The following is a 17,171-nucleotide window of genomic DNA, read 5'->3' on the forward strand; positions in this document are numbered from 1 at the left end:
ATCCCACACCTTCCACACCAACAGCCAGCCAATGCAATTAACGCACATGATGTAAAACACACCCACCTCCTGCGCACGCCCTCAAATCACTAGCAATAAATGAACATTTAACATAGCATTTACCGACGAATTCCGAGGCGACGGAGACAAACATTTCGCGAAAATAATTGACGAAATCCGACATCAACGAAAACCGAGGTTTCACTGTATTTACCATTTACTCATTGTAAACAGTTAGAATGTGACACTTTTCTCTCACTTTCTATGTCTTTTCTGACCCTTGTTTTGTATAAATGGAGAAACTGTGCTCCTAATTGATTACTTGGTGCCCTAATCTTCGTTTTGAAAGCTATTTAGTTTTCTTTGGACAAGTGTAGAACTTTCTTTTCACTAATTTGCATTGTTAAAATTCGGATGCTGATGTGATTTTATATTTTCCTATTTTGTTTTTCCATAAATGAAATGTGCCTGTCTAATGATTTTAAGCAGAAGCTTAAACCTGGTTATCCAGAGAAGTGAAATCTACCATGATAAAGATTTACAGTTATGTTTTGAATTGTAGGGAGTCACATTGTGAAGAAGATGGAAGAAATCTCCCCTGTCATTTAGTTGAACATCTGTGTATCCCTGACAGGATATACAGATGTTCAACTAAATGATTTGTCATGAGCCATTTGCTGCCAATGTGCAAGTTGTGTGTGCATTGTTTAACAGTACATATTGTAAATCACATGGCAGGAGTGCATGTTGGTATACTAAGCAGCATGTCTAGAAAGTACACTGTAAGTTGGTCAGAAGGTTTGTGTAAGTGAATATATGTGGAAGTGTTTGAACAGGTATATGTATATGAATTATGTTATATTCTTTTGGGATAGGCCAGAATAGCAATTGGTTTTATTCTGAATTTAATATAACTAGAACTGTATAAAGCATAAAATCTGAGAACAGCATTGAGCTAATGGTATTTTGTTAAAGAATTGGGCAGACATTAAGTGAATTGTTATCCTTTATGACCTGAGGCCTAAACAGAGGCCTCATTGCCCTGCTCTGTTTCATTGATTTGTTGTTTGGAGTCCTTTTTCAGGTTCGTCAAACTGTCCTTTCACCTTAGTTGACACCTTCCACTACAAGCAGGACATCACATCATTTGAACCCTGTGTGACCACTGCCAGCGCTAGCCTTCACTGCATTTGTGTTAGGACTGCTGCTTCCCAATTCCAGAACCAAGCCTGACCACTGCAGGCTCCTTTGTCATCCGGATTGTCTGCCTATCACTGCAATGAACTTTTTAAAGTGACAATTCCTGGACTGCTTTCTAGTTGTGTAACTTTTACAATTACGGACTTTTTCTTATTTTCTTTTTTTTCTGTACTTAGTATTTGGTTTTCTCTGTATTGCTCTTGTTTTGTTATGGTGTCTTCATGTATTATATCATGTTGCAAGAAATATGCTACTAAGGTTCTCATTGTTAATGGTCCATTCATTCCTAATGACATGCTTCCTTTAATTAATGCTACTCCTTTGTAATATCAACATCTTCTACACCTCATTTTCGTCCCATTACTTATATTTGTATTATTAATTTTACCTATTTTGTTTTTTGAATCCTTGTGTCCTTTGTCTCAAGCACTTGTTATGACACTCCCTGAAGAACCCAGTCCATCACCATCTTGTGTGTGAAAGGCCACAAGCTCTAAGACCTTTTGGCCTTTGAAGAGGGAAATGTATATTCCTTCCTATACTAGGCCTGTAATATGGCTCTGCTGGCCCTCAGCATTCCTTGCTTTGCTGTCAGTATCTTCCTGCAGCTGCATGTAAGCTACAGTGCTTTCTCAGTAAATGGAAAGTACGTTAAATGTCAAGGTGACAGGAGGAACTGAAGCTATGCGGCCCATGTATGGCAGATACAATTGGATATAACCATGGTGGTGATGAGACACTGAGGACCCTGGGTAAAATTCCAAAATTTTTCTAATCAGTTCAGATAGTGGAACTTAAATCACAACCCAAGAGCGGTCATATGTTAAGACAATTTAGGAAAGATAACCTACCTTGTTATTTTTTGGGTGATGGTCTCCAGAATGGTTTACTGAGGCCTAGCTACAAATTCTATCATTTATTTGAAAGGGCAAGTTTATCATTAAAAAAAAAAAAAAAAAAACAGCTTAACTACTTTTGTTGCAGTTTGAAGTGTTTATTTAAAATGGAGAAAATACTATGAAAAGGGTAGATGTAGAAATCAATATGACTTTTATAATAACACAAAATACTTCTTTACAAATCTATAAGTTAAGATTGTTTTGAAAAATCTTTACTTTACAATTTGGTTTATTTAAAGCACAAGGTGACATTCTCAGGTAACAGCAAAACAAGGCATGTGTGTATTAGACTATATTTACCCCACATTTTGGTGTGAATGGTAAAAACCAACTAACAAACCCACCCTTGCATTTTACAGCTATCGATTTACTAGCAACTGTTCCATCCACTGCTATCACTTCATAAAGGGAAAAAAGGGTACTGCGTGGGTACAGAAGTGCAATGGTCTGTAGGACAATTGGTAACTTTCAAACTTTACAAAGTCATTACAGGGTCAACATTGAGTTTTGTGTCAACACCTTAAGAAAAATTAACTTGGCCTTTGGAAATACATTACTATAAGTAACAAAGAACCAACAGCAAGCCAAGCTATGACTTATGTTTTTGAGATGGCTTTCTTTGGCTTTTGTTTGCTCTCTGGTTGACTGCTCTGGAACTAGGCAGGATTGATTACAAAAGGTTTATATTGTGTGTTAGTGTCTCTAGCTGTAGCATTTACATGAGCAAAGCTGAAGCTAGTGTTGGTTTTATACAAGCACAAGGCATCAGTTCATGTCTCAGCAAGTTCCACATTCCACTGATGCTCAAAGTTTTGTAGGGAAGACTTTTCTAGTCATTCTATACAGTTTTTTCTTTCTTCCACACGTCTGTATGTGATGCAGGCTCTCCTTCCCATGCAATAAAGATCCCCCCCCCCCCCCCCCCCCACAATCATCTTCATACTACTGGACTTCCCCAACTTTCCAGTGCAAAGTCTTTAGATTAAAGGTGGCAGATGTTAGGTCTCAGGTTTATTTTAGTTGCTGCTGCTTCAGTCTGACGTGTGGTTGCTACTTAACTCACTGCTCCTCCATGTAACCTGTATCCAGCAAGGACGGAATTTGCAAATCTCTGTTTTGTGCTCTTGGTATGCTGGTACTGTTCATTATTGCACAGTCCCTTTCAGTAGGTGCATTTTTAGACTGAAGCCTAGCTGAAGCATTTATCAATGGGGTGGAAACTGCTTTTCATAATTCATGCTGCCAGAATTAAGGCAAATACACAAGCACAGGAGCTGAAGTGTCAGTATCCATTGCAAAAAGCCAGGAAGGGAGTTATGACTTCACTAGGTGTACTACTACTCTCTGAAAAAAGGATAACCTTCCCTGCTAGGTGAGGTGCTTATACCATGTCAAAAGCTGGTTTTGCAAGGTCTTAGTTCTCCCACTGTCTTGCTACATAGCTGAAGCGTCTGACAGTTCTGACTTTATTATACATTAACTGTAGAGAGTCTCTGGGTCCACTATAAAGACATGGTCTTCTCTTCATATTCCACAATTAAACGCTTAATATGTGATAATTTGTGATGTAGATACTCGCATCGTCTCTTTTCTTCCCTGTATCCAGGATATGTCTGAAAGAAGAAAAAAAAAAGCTGATACCTGTGCAAATTATCAGGCAGTGTCTCTCCTTCTTCCCCCACAGTTCCTTCCATAGTTTGAGCCTGAGCATTTTGACCCTTTTTCTGGTTGCACATAGCACATTCATCCCTTCCCTCTGAACCTAACCAGAACAGCTTTCTCTAACCCCCTACCCTCAAGTCCTTCCCAACCCAGGTTGCTCCAGCTCTCCCTATACCAGCTGCTCTTGTTCATCCTGTGCTCATGTGTACATTCAGAAATGCCCTATCCTACTCCTCCCATCCTTCATTCATGCATGTGCCTGTATTCTCTCAGTCCTCTAGCCACTCAACTCAGTCATTAGAGGCAGACCAAACTTTGGTTTTGGTTTCAGCTCCGAAAAAAGGACTGAAATCTGGGTTTGGGTTTCAGCTGAAAATGTCTGTGCATTTTTGGCTGAAACCTGAAGCTTGCTCCAGGTCTACCTTAGGTAGGGTTACCATTTTTTGTCCTTAAAAAAAAAAAAAAGGACACTTGCCCCGCCCCATTTCACGCCCTCTCCCCACCCCTTTCCACACCTCACCCCCTGTCACATTTTCCCCTCCCCCTGGTCACCACCTCCCCTCCCCTCCCCCCCCCCGGCCCCATCACCACCTCTCCCCTTACGATCTTCCCTGGTGGTCTAATGACTTCTTCGGGGCAGGAAAGAGCCCCCTCTTTCCTGCCCGGCGTGCTGCTCTGCCTCTGCATCCTGTACGCTGCCTGTGACAGTCTCAGCGAGATTCCAAATGGCCGCCGAGAATTGAAGCGGCCTCGCAAGACTTCAATTCTCAGCGGCCATTTTGAATCTCGCCGAGACCGTCACAGGCAGCATACAGGATGCAGAGCAGCGCACCGGGCAGGAAAGAGGGGGCTCTTTCCTGCCCCGAAGTCACTAGACCACCAGGGAAGATCGTAAGGGGAGGGGAGGTCTGCCGCAAGCACGCATCAGCCCGCCCATTTGTCCAGAAATCCGGACAAATGGGCAGGCTGGCCAAAACCCGTCTGGACACCCGGACATGTCCTCAAAAAAAGGACATGAATGGGTAAATCCAGACGTATGGTAACCCTAACCTTAGGAAGGCCTAGTGCTGTCTTCAGGATCAGGAATGAACACCATTTGTTCCTGCCCCTACCACTACTCTATATGCAACGGCCAGCAACCATTTTGTGATTGGAACTAGCACAGGCAGCAGACTTGCTCCTGTCCATACTTACATTAAGTACATAAGCATTGCCATACTGGGACAGACTGAAGATCCATCAAGCCCAGCATCCTGTTTCTAACAGTGACCAATCCAGGTCACAAGTACCTGGCAAGATCCCAAAACAGTACAATATATTTTATGCTGCTTATCCTAGAAATAAGCAGTGGATTTTTCTCCAAGACCGTTTTATTAATGGCTTATGGACTTTTCTTTTAGGAAGCTATCCAAATCATTTTTAAACCCTGCTAAGCTGTTTTTATTACATTCTCTGACAATGAATTCCAGAGTTCACCGAGGGAAGAAATATTTTCATCGATTTGTTTTAAATTTACTACTTTGTAACTTCATTTCGTGCCCTCTAGTCCTAGTGTTTTTGGAAAGAGTAAACAATCGATTCATGTCTATCAGTTCCATTCCACTCATTTTTATAGACCTCTATCATATCTCCCCTCAGCCGTCTCTTCAATGGAGGGTTAAGTGACTTGCCCAAGGTCACAAGGAGCCGCAGTGGGAATTGAGCCCAGGTTGCCAGGATCAAAGCCTGCTGCACTAACCATTAGGCTACTCCTTCCATCCCTTTTATCATTTTTGTCACCCTTCTCTGTACCTTTTCTAACTCCACCATATCTTTTTTGAGATGTGGTGACCAGAACTGCACACAATATTCAAGGTGTGGTCTCACCATGAGGTGATACAAAAGCATTATAATGCCCTCATTTTTGTTTTCCATTCCTTTCCTAATAATACCTAACATTCTATTTGCTTTCTTAGCTGCTGCTGCCGCACACTGAGCAGAGGGTTTGAATGTGTCATCGATGACGCCGAGATCCCTTTCTTGGTCCATGACTCCTAACGTGGAACCTTGCATTATGTAGCTATAATTCGGGTTCCTCTTTGCCACGTGCATCACTTTGCACTTGCTCACATTAAACGTCATCTGCCATTTAGACGCCCAGTCTCGTAAGGTCCTCTTGTAATTTTCCACAATCCTCTTGTGAGTTAACAACTTTGAATAACTTTGTGTCATCAGCAAGTTCAATTACCTCACTAGTTACTCCATCTCTAGATCATTTATAAATGTTACACAGCAACGGTCCCAGCACAGACTACTACTACTACTATTTAGCATTTCTATAGCGCTACAAGGCGTACGCAGCGCTAAACCCTACTATCTACCTTTCTCCATTGAGAATACTAACCATTTAACCCTACTCTCTGTTTTCTATCTTTTAACCAGTTTTTAATCCACAATAGGACACTACCTCCTATCCCATGACTCTCCAATTTCCTCTGGAGTCTTTCATGAGGTACTTTGTCAAACGCCTTTTGAAAATCCAGATACACAATAATCGACTGGCTCACCTTTATCCATGTTTGTTCACCCCTTCAAAGAAATGTAGTAGATTGAGGCATGATTTCCCTTCACTAAATCCATGTTGGCTTTGTCTCATTAATCCACGCTTTTGAATATACTCTGTAATTTTGTTCTTTATAATAGACTCTACCAAGTGGCCTGGCACCGCAGTCAGGCTCACCAGTCTAATATTTCCTGGATCACCTCTGGAACCTTTTTCGAAAATTGGCATTACATCGGCCTCATTAGATATTACGAACAATAGCTCTGCAAGTTCATTTTTCAATTCTATTAGTACTCTGGGAATGAATACCTGCAGTCCATGTGATTTGATACTCTTCAAGTTGTCAAATTGCCCCATTACATCTTCAGGTTTGGAGAGATTTCATTCAGTTTCTCTGACTCGTCAGCTTTGAATATCTTTTCTGGCACCACTATCTCTCTACTACTACTACTACTACTATTTAACATTTCTAAAGCGCTACTAGGGTTACGCAGCGCTGTACAATTTAACATAGAAGGACAGTCCCTGCTCAAAGAGCTTACAATCTAATGGACAAATGTACAGTCAGTCAAGTAGGGGCAGTCAAATTGGGGCAATCTAGATTTCCTGAAAGGTATGAAGGTTAGGTGCTGAAGGCAACATTGAAGAGGTGGGCTTTGAGCAAGGATTTGAAGATGGGTAGGGAGGGGGCTCTCCCAAATCTTCCTCGGAGAAGACCGAACCAAAAAATTCAGTTAATCTCTCCGCTATGCCTTTGTCTTCCCTGAGTGCCCCTTTGACCCCTCGGTCAGCTAGCAGTCCGATTCTTTTGCCAGATTCTTACTTTTAATATACCTAAATACATTTTTACTATGTGTTTTTGCCACCAATACAATCTTTTTTTCAAAGTCCCTCTTTGCCTTCCTTGACAGCGCTTTGCTTTTAGTCTTTTCTAATTTTTTTCAGGTGGATCCTTTTCTGAAGGATTTTCTTTTATCTCTAATAGCTTCCTTCACCTCATTTTTTAACCATGCCGGCTGTCGTTTGGTCTTCCTTCCTCCTTTTTTAATACACAGAATATATTTGGCCTGGGCTTCCAGCATGGTATTTTTGAACAGCATCCACGCCAGATGTAAATTTTTTACCTTTACAGCTGCTCATCTTTCAACAGTTCTTCTCATTTTATCATAGTCTCCTTTTTGAAAGTTAAATGCTAATGTATTGGATTTCCTGTGTGTATTTACTCCAATTGCTATCAAATCTGATCCTATTATAATCACTGTTATAAAGCGGCCCCCATCACCATTACCTCCTGCACCAGATCATGCGCTCCACTAAGGACAAGGTGTAGAAGTTTTCCTCCTCTTGTTGGTCCTTGCTGGTTCCAATTGCAAAATGGCTGCTGGGACTTCCCGCAGTAGTCTCACAAGGCTGCTAAGGTAGGTCCTGACAGCCATTTTGCAATTGGAACTAGCACAGATAGGGGTGTGTCTCCTGCCCATGCTAGTTACAATCCCAAAATAGCTGCCAGGATCTGATATGGCAGTCTCGGCTGCCATTGCACATGGAGCAGTGGCACGGGGCAGGAATGAGTGGCATCTGTCCTGGCCCTGAAGACACCCCCCCAAAGACCACCAGGCCTTCCTCTGGTAGCCCCAGGGGAAAGGCCTACAGGGGCAGAGAAAGAGAGGGGGGATGGAATGGAATGGAAGTGTTTTGTTTAAAATTTTGGTTTCTGATAAAACAGAGCAGCCTATTTTGGTTGCAGATTTGGTTTTGGCAGAAACTGCAGATCCTGGGCTCTATCAGCTATCTCCCTAGTTCAACTTCCAAATAATCCCCCACCTTAGCTTTCAAGTTTGCTTCCCTTCCTCCCTTTCACCCTCACAGCTGTCCCCACTTTCCTTGGTATGTTGAGTCATGTCATCTGCTGGGACTGTCTTTATAAACCAACCCAAATCAGCATTTACCAGCTGCAGCTGCTCTCCTCTTACTGCTCTAACTAGGGGTGAGAGAGGGGCAATCAGTCAACTTGATGCTTTCAGATGGCCCCATGGTGGCTCATTGCTTTGTCAAGCCCTCTCCCACTGGTTTACTGAGATGGCCAATATTCACACCTGCTAACATTTACCTCTGCATTTTTCCACCTCAACACCTATGCTCTACCTTGTACTTTGAACCATGTCACTCTTACTTCATATTTAAGTATTCATTTCACATGCTTGATATACAGAATGGGGCAAACAAAGGCTTCAAATAGAGCTAGTGACAACATAGAGCCTTGAGGAACTCCAGAGAGAAGAGGAAGAGAATCTGTGGATTCATTGTGAAAAGAGATGGTAAGAACAATTGGCAAGACAACTAGTAAACCAAGAAAGGACAATGTCTGATAGCAATGGATTGCAGTCGCTGAAGGAGGAGTGTGTGATCAATAAGGTCAAAAGCTGAAGACAAATCTAAGGAAACTATAATTATAGAGCGACATCGATCTATTGAGCAACAAATAAGATCATATAAAGAAAGCAGAAGGATTTCACTGCTATGATTTAGTGTGAACCCTACTTGAAATGGTTTAAGAATATTGATAGATTCAATATGCTGAATAAGTTGATTGTGGACCACTTTCTCAATGATCTTTGAAAAGAAAGGTAAATTAGAAATGGAGTAGAAATTTGAAGAGACGGAGGGGTCGAGATGTGATTTCTTGAGTAATGGACGAACAGCCACATGTTTCCGTAAGGATGGGACAGTACCTATCGTGAGAGATGAAAGGGAGAAGCGGAAGGATAATTCCCAGGAGAGGCATGCAGATAATGCATGCTCCAGCCAGTGCTCAAGTGCAATAGGCAAAGAGATATTTCACTCAATAGGTATAGTAGTGGGACTACTACGCTAAAGGATTCTTTTAGGGATGAGAGTCTCATTTAAGATCAATGTGTGCTCCCTTCAGAGGGATGCAGGAACAAAACCTTTCTTCCCTTCCCATCTTCCTCCCCGCAGGTCTTACTTACAGGATCCTGCAGCCAGCCTGACAGTAATTCACAGTAAGAGACTGTCTCCGTGGTCTTCCTCCTGTCTCGCTGTCTACTGCAACTTCCTGTTTAGCGTCAAACAGGAAGCTGCAGTAGAGAGGGCGGGACACTGCAGATGGAAAGCCACAGAGATGGCCGCCAACAGTCTAACTGAATCGCTGCAGGAACCCAAGGAGTTTGGATAAACATGAGACAAGATGCTGCATCCATGTTGTTGTTCTTTAGTGCTGGTAGCATTTTTATTTATTCTCTCTCATAATATTTTCAAACATGCCAGCTTGTGTGCAGCATATGAATGTACACAGAGGAAGTATAATAACAGAATAACTTTTTATAGATAGAGGAGTAATTTGTTATAAATCATAATCAGTGTGTCATGTGGATGTTACTGAATTCTACTATTCTGTATCACTGTATTTCCAGTTTTGGCACAGTATACGTCATCACAAACAAAATATAAGAAAGCCAGTGGACTGCATTAGGGGCTTATAGCCCATTTAAACAAATGAGAGATCTGCATGAAAGAAAATATTTATTTTTATTTTTCTGACTTATGAAAACCACTTGTCCCTGAAACATGCTCAAAATAGAATAATCCATTTGTCCAAAAGTGATGCAGTGAAGATGTGATTTGATGTGCCCCAATGATAGGAGAGTTTAATTTTACTTCCAATCTTTACAACACCAGGCTTCCCAAGACGAAGCCATCAATAAACAGGATATCCACCTTTTAAGGCACTGCCTATCCAACTCAAACAGCTTTTGACTTTTGACAGATGGATCGCACAGATAGCTCGGGGGGGGGGGGAGGGGAAGACACACCCCATGCTCTTTTTTTTTTGGCTGTCAGGCTATTTTCAGCATTAACTCATAAAACAATTTGCACACAGCAGGTCATTCCTTAGAGGGAACACTAGATGAGACCCAGATACTGTACATTACTAACCAAGATGATTTGGGGGGGGGGGGGAGATGAGATGAGAGGGGGAACACAACTTTTCTTATATTATTTAGAATATGGCCACTGAGAAACTGTACTTTTCCTCAGAATGGTGAAGAATGGCAGTTGCATACACTAATGTTATATGTAGGGTTACCATATGTCCTCTTTTTGGACTTCTTCAGATATGTCCTCCACGTTTTTTTAATTTTTAGGACAATATCCTCTCTTTCTTTTATGTGCCTATGACCAACACATCGACCCATGTAACGAAGAGGAACTATCTCTGGCCTATTAGTCAGTCTGGACACATGGGGGTGCTAATGAGACAGAAAGATATTGCTGATCTCCTCTGTTTCCTTCAATGAGGTTTAATAGATAGGAGATGAAGTGATGTCAGAATGCTGAAACCAATTAGTTTCCCCTTCCCAGTGCAGCTGTCATCCCCATTCACTCAAAACAAAGCAAGCAAACCTGTGAACTGCTGCATCCACTTTGTCGTTCTTTACTGTTGGTAGCATTTTTTAAAAATCTCACTTATATTTTCAAACATGTCAGCTTGTGCAGCATATGGATGTACACAGAGGAAATATAACGGAATAACTTTTCATAGGTAGAGTAGTAATTTATTATAAATCTTAATCAGTGGTCAGTTGGAGGGGCTAGTTACAGGGACACCCTAGCATGTGTTATATTCGTGCAGAGATTTTTTTCTCCTGGTAATGGACCACTAAAACAGACATCATGTTATGAGAATCAGGTGCTCAACATTCAGAGTTTTTATCTATTTATTTATGGCATTTATATCCCACATTTAACATGTATTAGGTTGAAACCAGGGAGCATTTGAAAGCTTTTTTTTTTTTTCCTGTGCCTAGATCAAAAGAGAAAGATGGTTTATGGGAACTTGCTCCTTCTGTTTTGAAGAATGCAGTGATATATTATAAAAATGCACTTAATATTGTTTATTACTATTATTTACTACTGGTTGATATACAGCAGAAGTTAACCAAGTCAACTTCATGCTTTGTAATATAATTTTTAATAGCATTTTCTCAGTTATTACCCAAATACAAGTACAATTATAATGTTAATAATACAACCAAGTCTGCCTATTATGGTAGTTAGGATAACCTGGTCCTGGAGTTACCCAAGGCAGTCAGGGTTGTCAGGATATTAACAATTAATATTAATGAGAGAGATTTGCATACAGTGGAGGCAGTGCTTGTTATGAAATGCTTTGAGTCCTACTGATCTGTACATCTGTTGTATTATTTTGGCAGGCAGAAATAGTCTGGTGGGCTTATAGGGAGGGTGTGGGGGGGGGGGAAGATGGGAGGGGTAGGGTTCTTGGGGTATGTTCTCTGTAAAAGTTTTTATTGTGCCATGTTGGATGGTTTACTGTTTTTTTCTTGTTCTATATGAAGCTTAGCAACCAACATGTTTTGCTTTAAATAAAGATGATTAAAACATAAAAAATAACTTTTGGATGTTACTGAATTCTATTCTGTCTCACTTTATTTCCAGTTTTGGCACAGTATAAGCCATCACAAGAACAAAATATAAGAAAACCAATGGGCTGCATTAGGGGCTTATAGCCCATTTAGTTATGTTTCAACAAATGAGAGATCTGTTTGACAGAAAATATTTTTATTATTTTGAATTATAAAAACCACTTGTCCCTGAAACATGCTCAAACAACAGAATAATCCATTTATGTATCTAAAAGGTAAGCTTCTACAAAACAGATGAAGATGTGATTCCATGTGCCCCAATGAAAGGAGAGTTTAATTCTACTTCCATTTAATTTCAATATATTCCATCATCTTTATAACACCAGGCTTCCCAAGGCAGATTACAACAACAGGATATCCTCACTGAAATTTGGCCATCTGTATTGTATACAGTATATTTATTTAGTTTTTAGTGTAGGAAAATAAGCACAAAATACAGAGTTTAAAATTGCTGTTTCTACCAGCTATAATTTTTAAGCTGTTTTAGTGATACTCAATTGTTATTTCATGATAGTTATATCTACATATGGGAAGCTTTCGAATAAATTAAAAAGCTGTCCAATAAGTTTAAAAAAAATTTGTCCTCCACCTTTTAAGGCACTGCCTATCCAATTAAAACAGCTTTAGACTTGTTACAGATAGCCCAACAATTAAAAAAAATGACAAAGTGGATGCAGCAGCTCATAGGTTTGCTTGCTTTGTTTTGAGTGAACAGGGATGACGGCTGCGTTGGGAAGGGGAAATTTAGACTGTCCTATTTGGCTTCCTTGCTTACAGTGGACTAGATAGGCTCACTTCCGCTCCTGTCTATTAAATAACCTTGGTTTCCTTGCTGGTTGAATTCAAGGAGCTTAGTTTGAGATTGAGAACAGGCAACAGCAGATTTTTTTGGTTTTGTTGTTGTGATATATACTGTCGTTTTATGAGTGGCTCTCCTCCTTTGCAGCTGCCACTATTTGGACCCTGAAGCAGCTTTGCTCTATAAGGCATGAGTGAAACGCTGGCCATCGTCTGTCTTGGAATTTGTTGGTTGTTATGCAAGAGAAGTGACTGCAGGAAGGAGTATTACCAAGCTAAGTAAATTCCTTTCAAGCTACTCGCTTTAACCCATTAGTGTTGTTTCAGCTAATATATCATGATTTGATGATTTGTTTAAGTGAACTAGGACTTAACTTCGCAATAATAACATTTCTCATCAGTATTCTTTGATCTCTGGGTGACGCATAGGAAGGCTTGCATACCCTACCCATCAATAGTGGGCAAAAAAGTGAGACCGGAGCTGCAAATCTTTGCCTATAAGGCGGTGAATCTAGGAGATGGTGAGGCAAATGGCGGCAGAAGCATCGGAGTCGCAGCGAGATGCGCACGACGATGGTTCCAGTGAGTGTGCATTTCATTCGCTTCCTCAACAGGCACCCGCTACTAAAGAGGAATTAAACTTATGGATGGCAGATCTTGAAGCAGTAATCTTAAGCGTTGTTAGATCTACACGCAGATGTAGAGGGCCTGCACAAGAAAACAGACTACATGGGTCAGCGGCTTAATGATTTTGAGGAACGCGTCACACGTGATCAAGATGGGATGGATTTGCATAAACAATGAGATGCCCTTGATACAAAATATGAAGAATTACTTTTAAAAGTAAAGATGGGGAAAACTATTAGTTGGTTGATATTCGGCAGAAGTTAACCAAGTCAACTTCAAGCTTCCTAATATGATTTGATAACACCATTTTCTCAGTTATTAGCCAAATACGAACACAATTATGTTAATTATACAACCATGTCTCTGCTTCTGACGGTAGTTAGAGTAACCCATACAATAATAGCCACAGTTTGGTCATTGTCGCATGTTCTTTGCTTAGGTTTCCATCAGAGCCCTTTCTTCAACAGTGTTGGATTTCTGCTATTCGACATATAGATTTTGTCCCTTCATGAACTACAGTTTTGTGCTCAAAGCAGGGGCGTAGCCAGACACCCAATTTTGGGTGAGCCTGGGCCCAAGATGGGTGGGCAGAAGAACTTCACCTTGTCCCACAAGTGATTTGGTCTCTCCCTCTCTCACCTGCATCCCATATGGTTCTCAAACATACCCCCAACTCCCCTGCATACTTTTTAAATAGCAGATTTTCACAAAACTCTGGCTGTGAATACACACTGCTCATGTTGGCCCCACAGCCTTCCATCTGATGCAACTTCCTGTTTCCGCATAGGAGGGAATACATCAGAGGAAAGGCTGTGGGGCTAGTGCGAGCACTATGTATCAGTTGCTTAAAACGTATGCAGGAGGAACAGTTGTTGGGAGTTTTTGGCTGGTGGGGCTTGGGGATCCCTGCCAGCCACATCATAGGTGTGCTGCTACTGGGTGGGCCTGGGCCCACCTGGGCCACGCCACTGGCTCAAAGCATTTTAGGGAAGAGGACGTTGACAGAAGCAGCTTGGTAGCTGTTTGTTTGCGTAAAGGTGTTGTGCCAAGCATATTTGATGAACCTCCAAAGTCACTCTTCATTTAATAGACCACCCAAACCAAATCCTGATAAACAAATACACTTGCCACTTCCTGAACCTGCCACCAGTGGCGTAGCTACAGGTGGGCCTGGGTGGGCTGGGGCCCACCTATTCAGGGCTCAGGCCTACCCAACAGTAGCACACGTTTAGTGGTAGCTGGTGGGATCCCAAGCTCAGCCAGCTGAAGACTTTCTCCTGATGGTAATGAAAACACTACTCTCCACGATACTGACACCAGCGCATGCTGCTGCTGACTGCCAAGGTGGAAAGAAGCATTTTTCCACCAGCTGAGATATTTTTTGGGTGGGTTTGGGGGGGAGAACACTTGGTGCCCACCCACTTCTTGCCTAGGCCCACCCAAAATCTGTTGTCTGGCTACGCCCCTGCCTGCCACTGCAGAGACAGTCCTGTTGAATAATCCAGATAACATCCCAATCATCTAATACACCACCCATACTAAATCCTGATAAAAGAAATACACTTGCCACTTCCTGAATGTGTCACTATTGACGCTGGTTTGTGAAATACTACTATTACTAATCCAGATACACCACAAAAGCAAGCTCTAAAATGGAAACTTGAACATGCAGAAACAGAACTTTCTTCAGCACGTAAGAAATTAAATTACTGCTACAGGTCAAATGTCAGTCACAGAAGAAAGCAGCTCATTTCAGTGCAGTCATCTGATCTTAAGAAGCATGATATGCTCTCCAGTGACAGTCTGCGAATCCATGAAAACTGTGGTGGTGGCATTGGAAATTTGCTTAAAAGACAGACTGCCAAGATTTTATTATGCAGGCAAGCAATATACTGCCAAAATACAAAAGAGCAAGTAGCACAGTATTAGCTGCCAAGTTCATACAAAGCTAATTATTTTCAGTGGAAATTAAATCTGTTGGCTGCCTGCTACATGAATATTCCATCAATCTTTCATTATTGTTACTAAGTATTACATATTTAGGGCATATGCCTTAAACATAGATTGTTTAAATTAATTTATCTAGATGTACATAAGTATTGCCATACTGGGAAAGACCAAAGGTCCATCAAGCCCAGCATCCTGTTTCCAACAGTGGCCAATCCAGGTCACAAATACCCGGCAAGATCCCAAAAATGTACAAAACATTTTACACTGCTTATCCCAGAAATAGTGGGTTTTCCCCAAGTCCATTTAATAACGGTCTATGGACTTTTCTTTTAGGAAGCCGTCCAAACCTTTTTAAATTCCGCTAAGCTAACTGCCTTTACCACATTCTCTGGCAATGAATTCCAAAGTTTAATTACACATTGAGTGAAAAACATGGAAAAGAAAATAAGATGATACCTTTTTTATTGGACATAACTTAATACATTTCTTGATTAGCTTTCGAAGGTTGCCCTTCTTCGTCAGCTAATCAAGAAATGTATTATGTCCAATAAAAAAGGTATCATCTTATTTTCTTTTCCAAGTTTTATTTTGTTTGATTTCTATTGATAACCTTAAGAGTGGACTAACACGGCTACCACACTCCTCTACATTGAGTGAAGAAACATTTTCTCCGATTCGTTTTAAATTTACTACATTGTAGCTTCATCGCATGCCCCCTAGTCCTAGTATTTTTGGAAAGCGTGAACAGACGTTTCACATCTACCCGTTCAACTCCACTCATTATTTTATAGACCTCTATTATATCTCCTCTCAGCCGCCTTTTCTCCAAGCTGAACAGCCCCAGCCGCTTTAGCCATTCTTCATAGGGAAGTTGTCCCATCCCCTTTATCATTTTCTTCGCCCTTCTCTGCACCTTTTCTAATTCCACTATATCTTTTTTGAGATGCGGCGACCAGAATTGAACACAATATTCGAGGTGCAGTCGCACCATGGAGCGATACAAAGGCATTATAACATCCTCATTTTTGTTTTCCATTCCTTTCCTAATAGTACCTAACATTCTATTTGCTTTCTTAGCTGCCACAGCAGCACACTGAGCAGAAGGTTTCAACGTATCATCAACGATGACACCTAGATCCCTTTCTTGGTCCGTGACTCCTAGACATACACTGTTAAACCCAAAGGCAAAGGGTGATTAAAAATTTGGTATTAACTGTGTTGTTTATGACTTTACTTGTTTTGTATTGCTTGGGTCCTAATGATCTGTACATCTGTTGTGTTATTTTGGTGAGTGGAAACAGTCAAGTGGGCTTATAGGAAAGGAGGGGAAGGGTTCTTGGGGTATGTTCTCTGTAAAAGTTTTTATTGTGCCATGTTGGATGGTTTACTCTTTTTTTCTTGTTCTGTATGAAGCTTATCAACCAACGTGTTGTGCTTCGAATAAAGATGATCAAAACATAAAAAATAAGTTTGGGATATTACTGAATTCTATTATTCTGTCTCACTGTATGGCACAGTAAAGTCATCACAAGGACAAAATATAAGAAAACCAATGGACTGCATTAGGAGCTTATAGCCCATTTAGTTATGTTTAAACAAATGAGAGATCTGCATAAAAGAAAATATTTTTTATTACACTGACTTATGAAAACCACGTCCCTGAAACATGCTCAAAACAGAATAATTCATATGTACAAAAAAGATGAGTTGAAGATGTAACTCCATGTGCCCCAATGAAAGGAGAGTTTAATTTTACTTCAATCTTTATACCACCAGGCTTCTCAGGGCAGATTACAACAGTTAAGATGAGCCCATCAGTAAACAGGATATCCTCACTGAAATTTGGCCATGTAGTACTGTATTATAAAAATGAGAACAAAATACAGCCTTTATTAGTGCTGTATCTACCAGCTACAATAATTTTTTGAAGCTGTTTTAGTGATACTCAGTTTTCATTTCATGACCTTTCACATAAATAAAAAAAAGACGTAAGTATCCAACTGGAACAGCTTTTGACTTTTTACATAT

At 40.8% G+C, this 17,171-nt stretch overlaps 1 protein-coding gene across 2 annotated transcripts in view; it reads right to left on the bottom strand.

The window, feature by feature from the left end:
* Positions 1-2,180: 2,180 nt before the first annotated feature.
* ELL3 (elongation factor for RNA polymerase II 3) overlaps positions 2,181-17,171 on the bottom strand; it is a 137,515-nt gene continuing 122,524 nt past the window's right edge. For both annotated transcript variants that reach the window (XM_030189643.1, XM_030189642.1), the window contains one exon: positions 2,181-3,712. In XM_030189643.1, the coding sequence (XP_030045503.1) occupies positions 3,602-3,712 (111 nt within the window). In that variant the 3' untranslated portion in view covers positions 2,181-3,601. The remainder of the gene's footprint in view (positions 3,713-17,171) is intronic.

The sequence above is a fragment of the Microcaecilia unicolor genome, chromosome 1 (assembly GCF_901765095.1).
Source record: "Microcaecilia unicolor chromosome 1, aMicUni1.1, whole genome shotgun sequence".
NCBI lineage: Eukaryota > Metazoa > Chordata > Amphibia > Gymnophiona > Siphonopidae > Microcaecilia > Microcaecilia unicolor.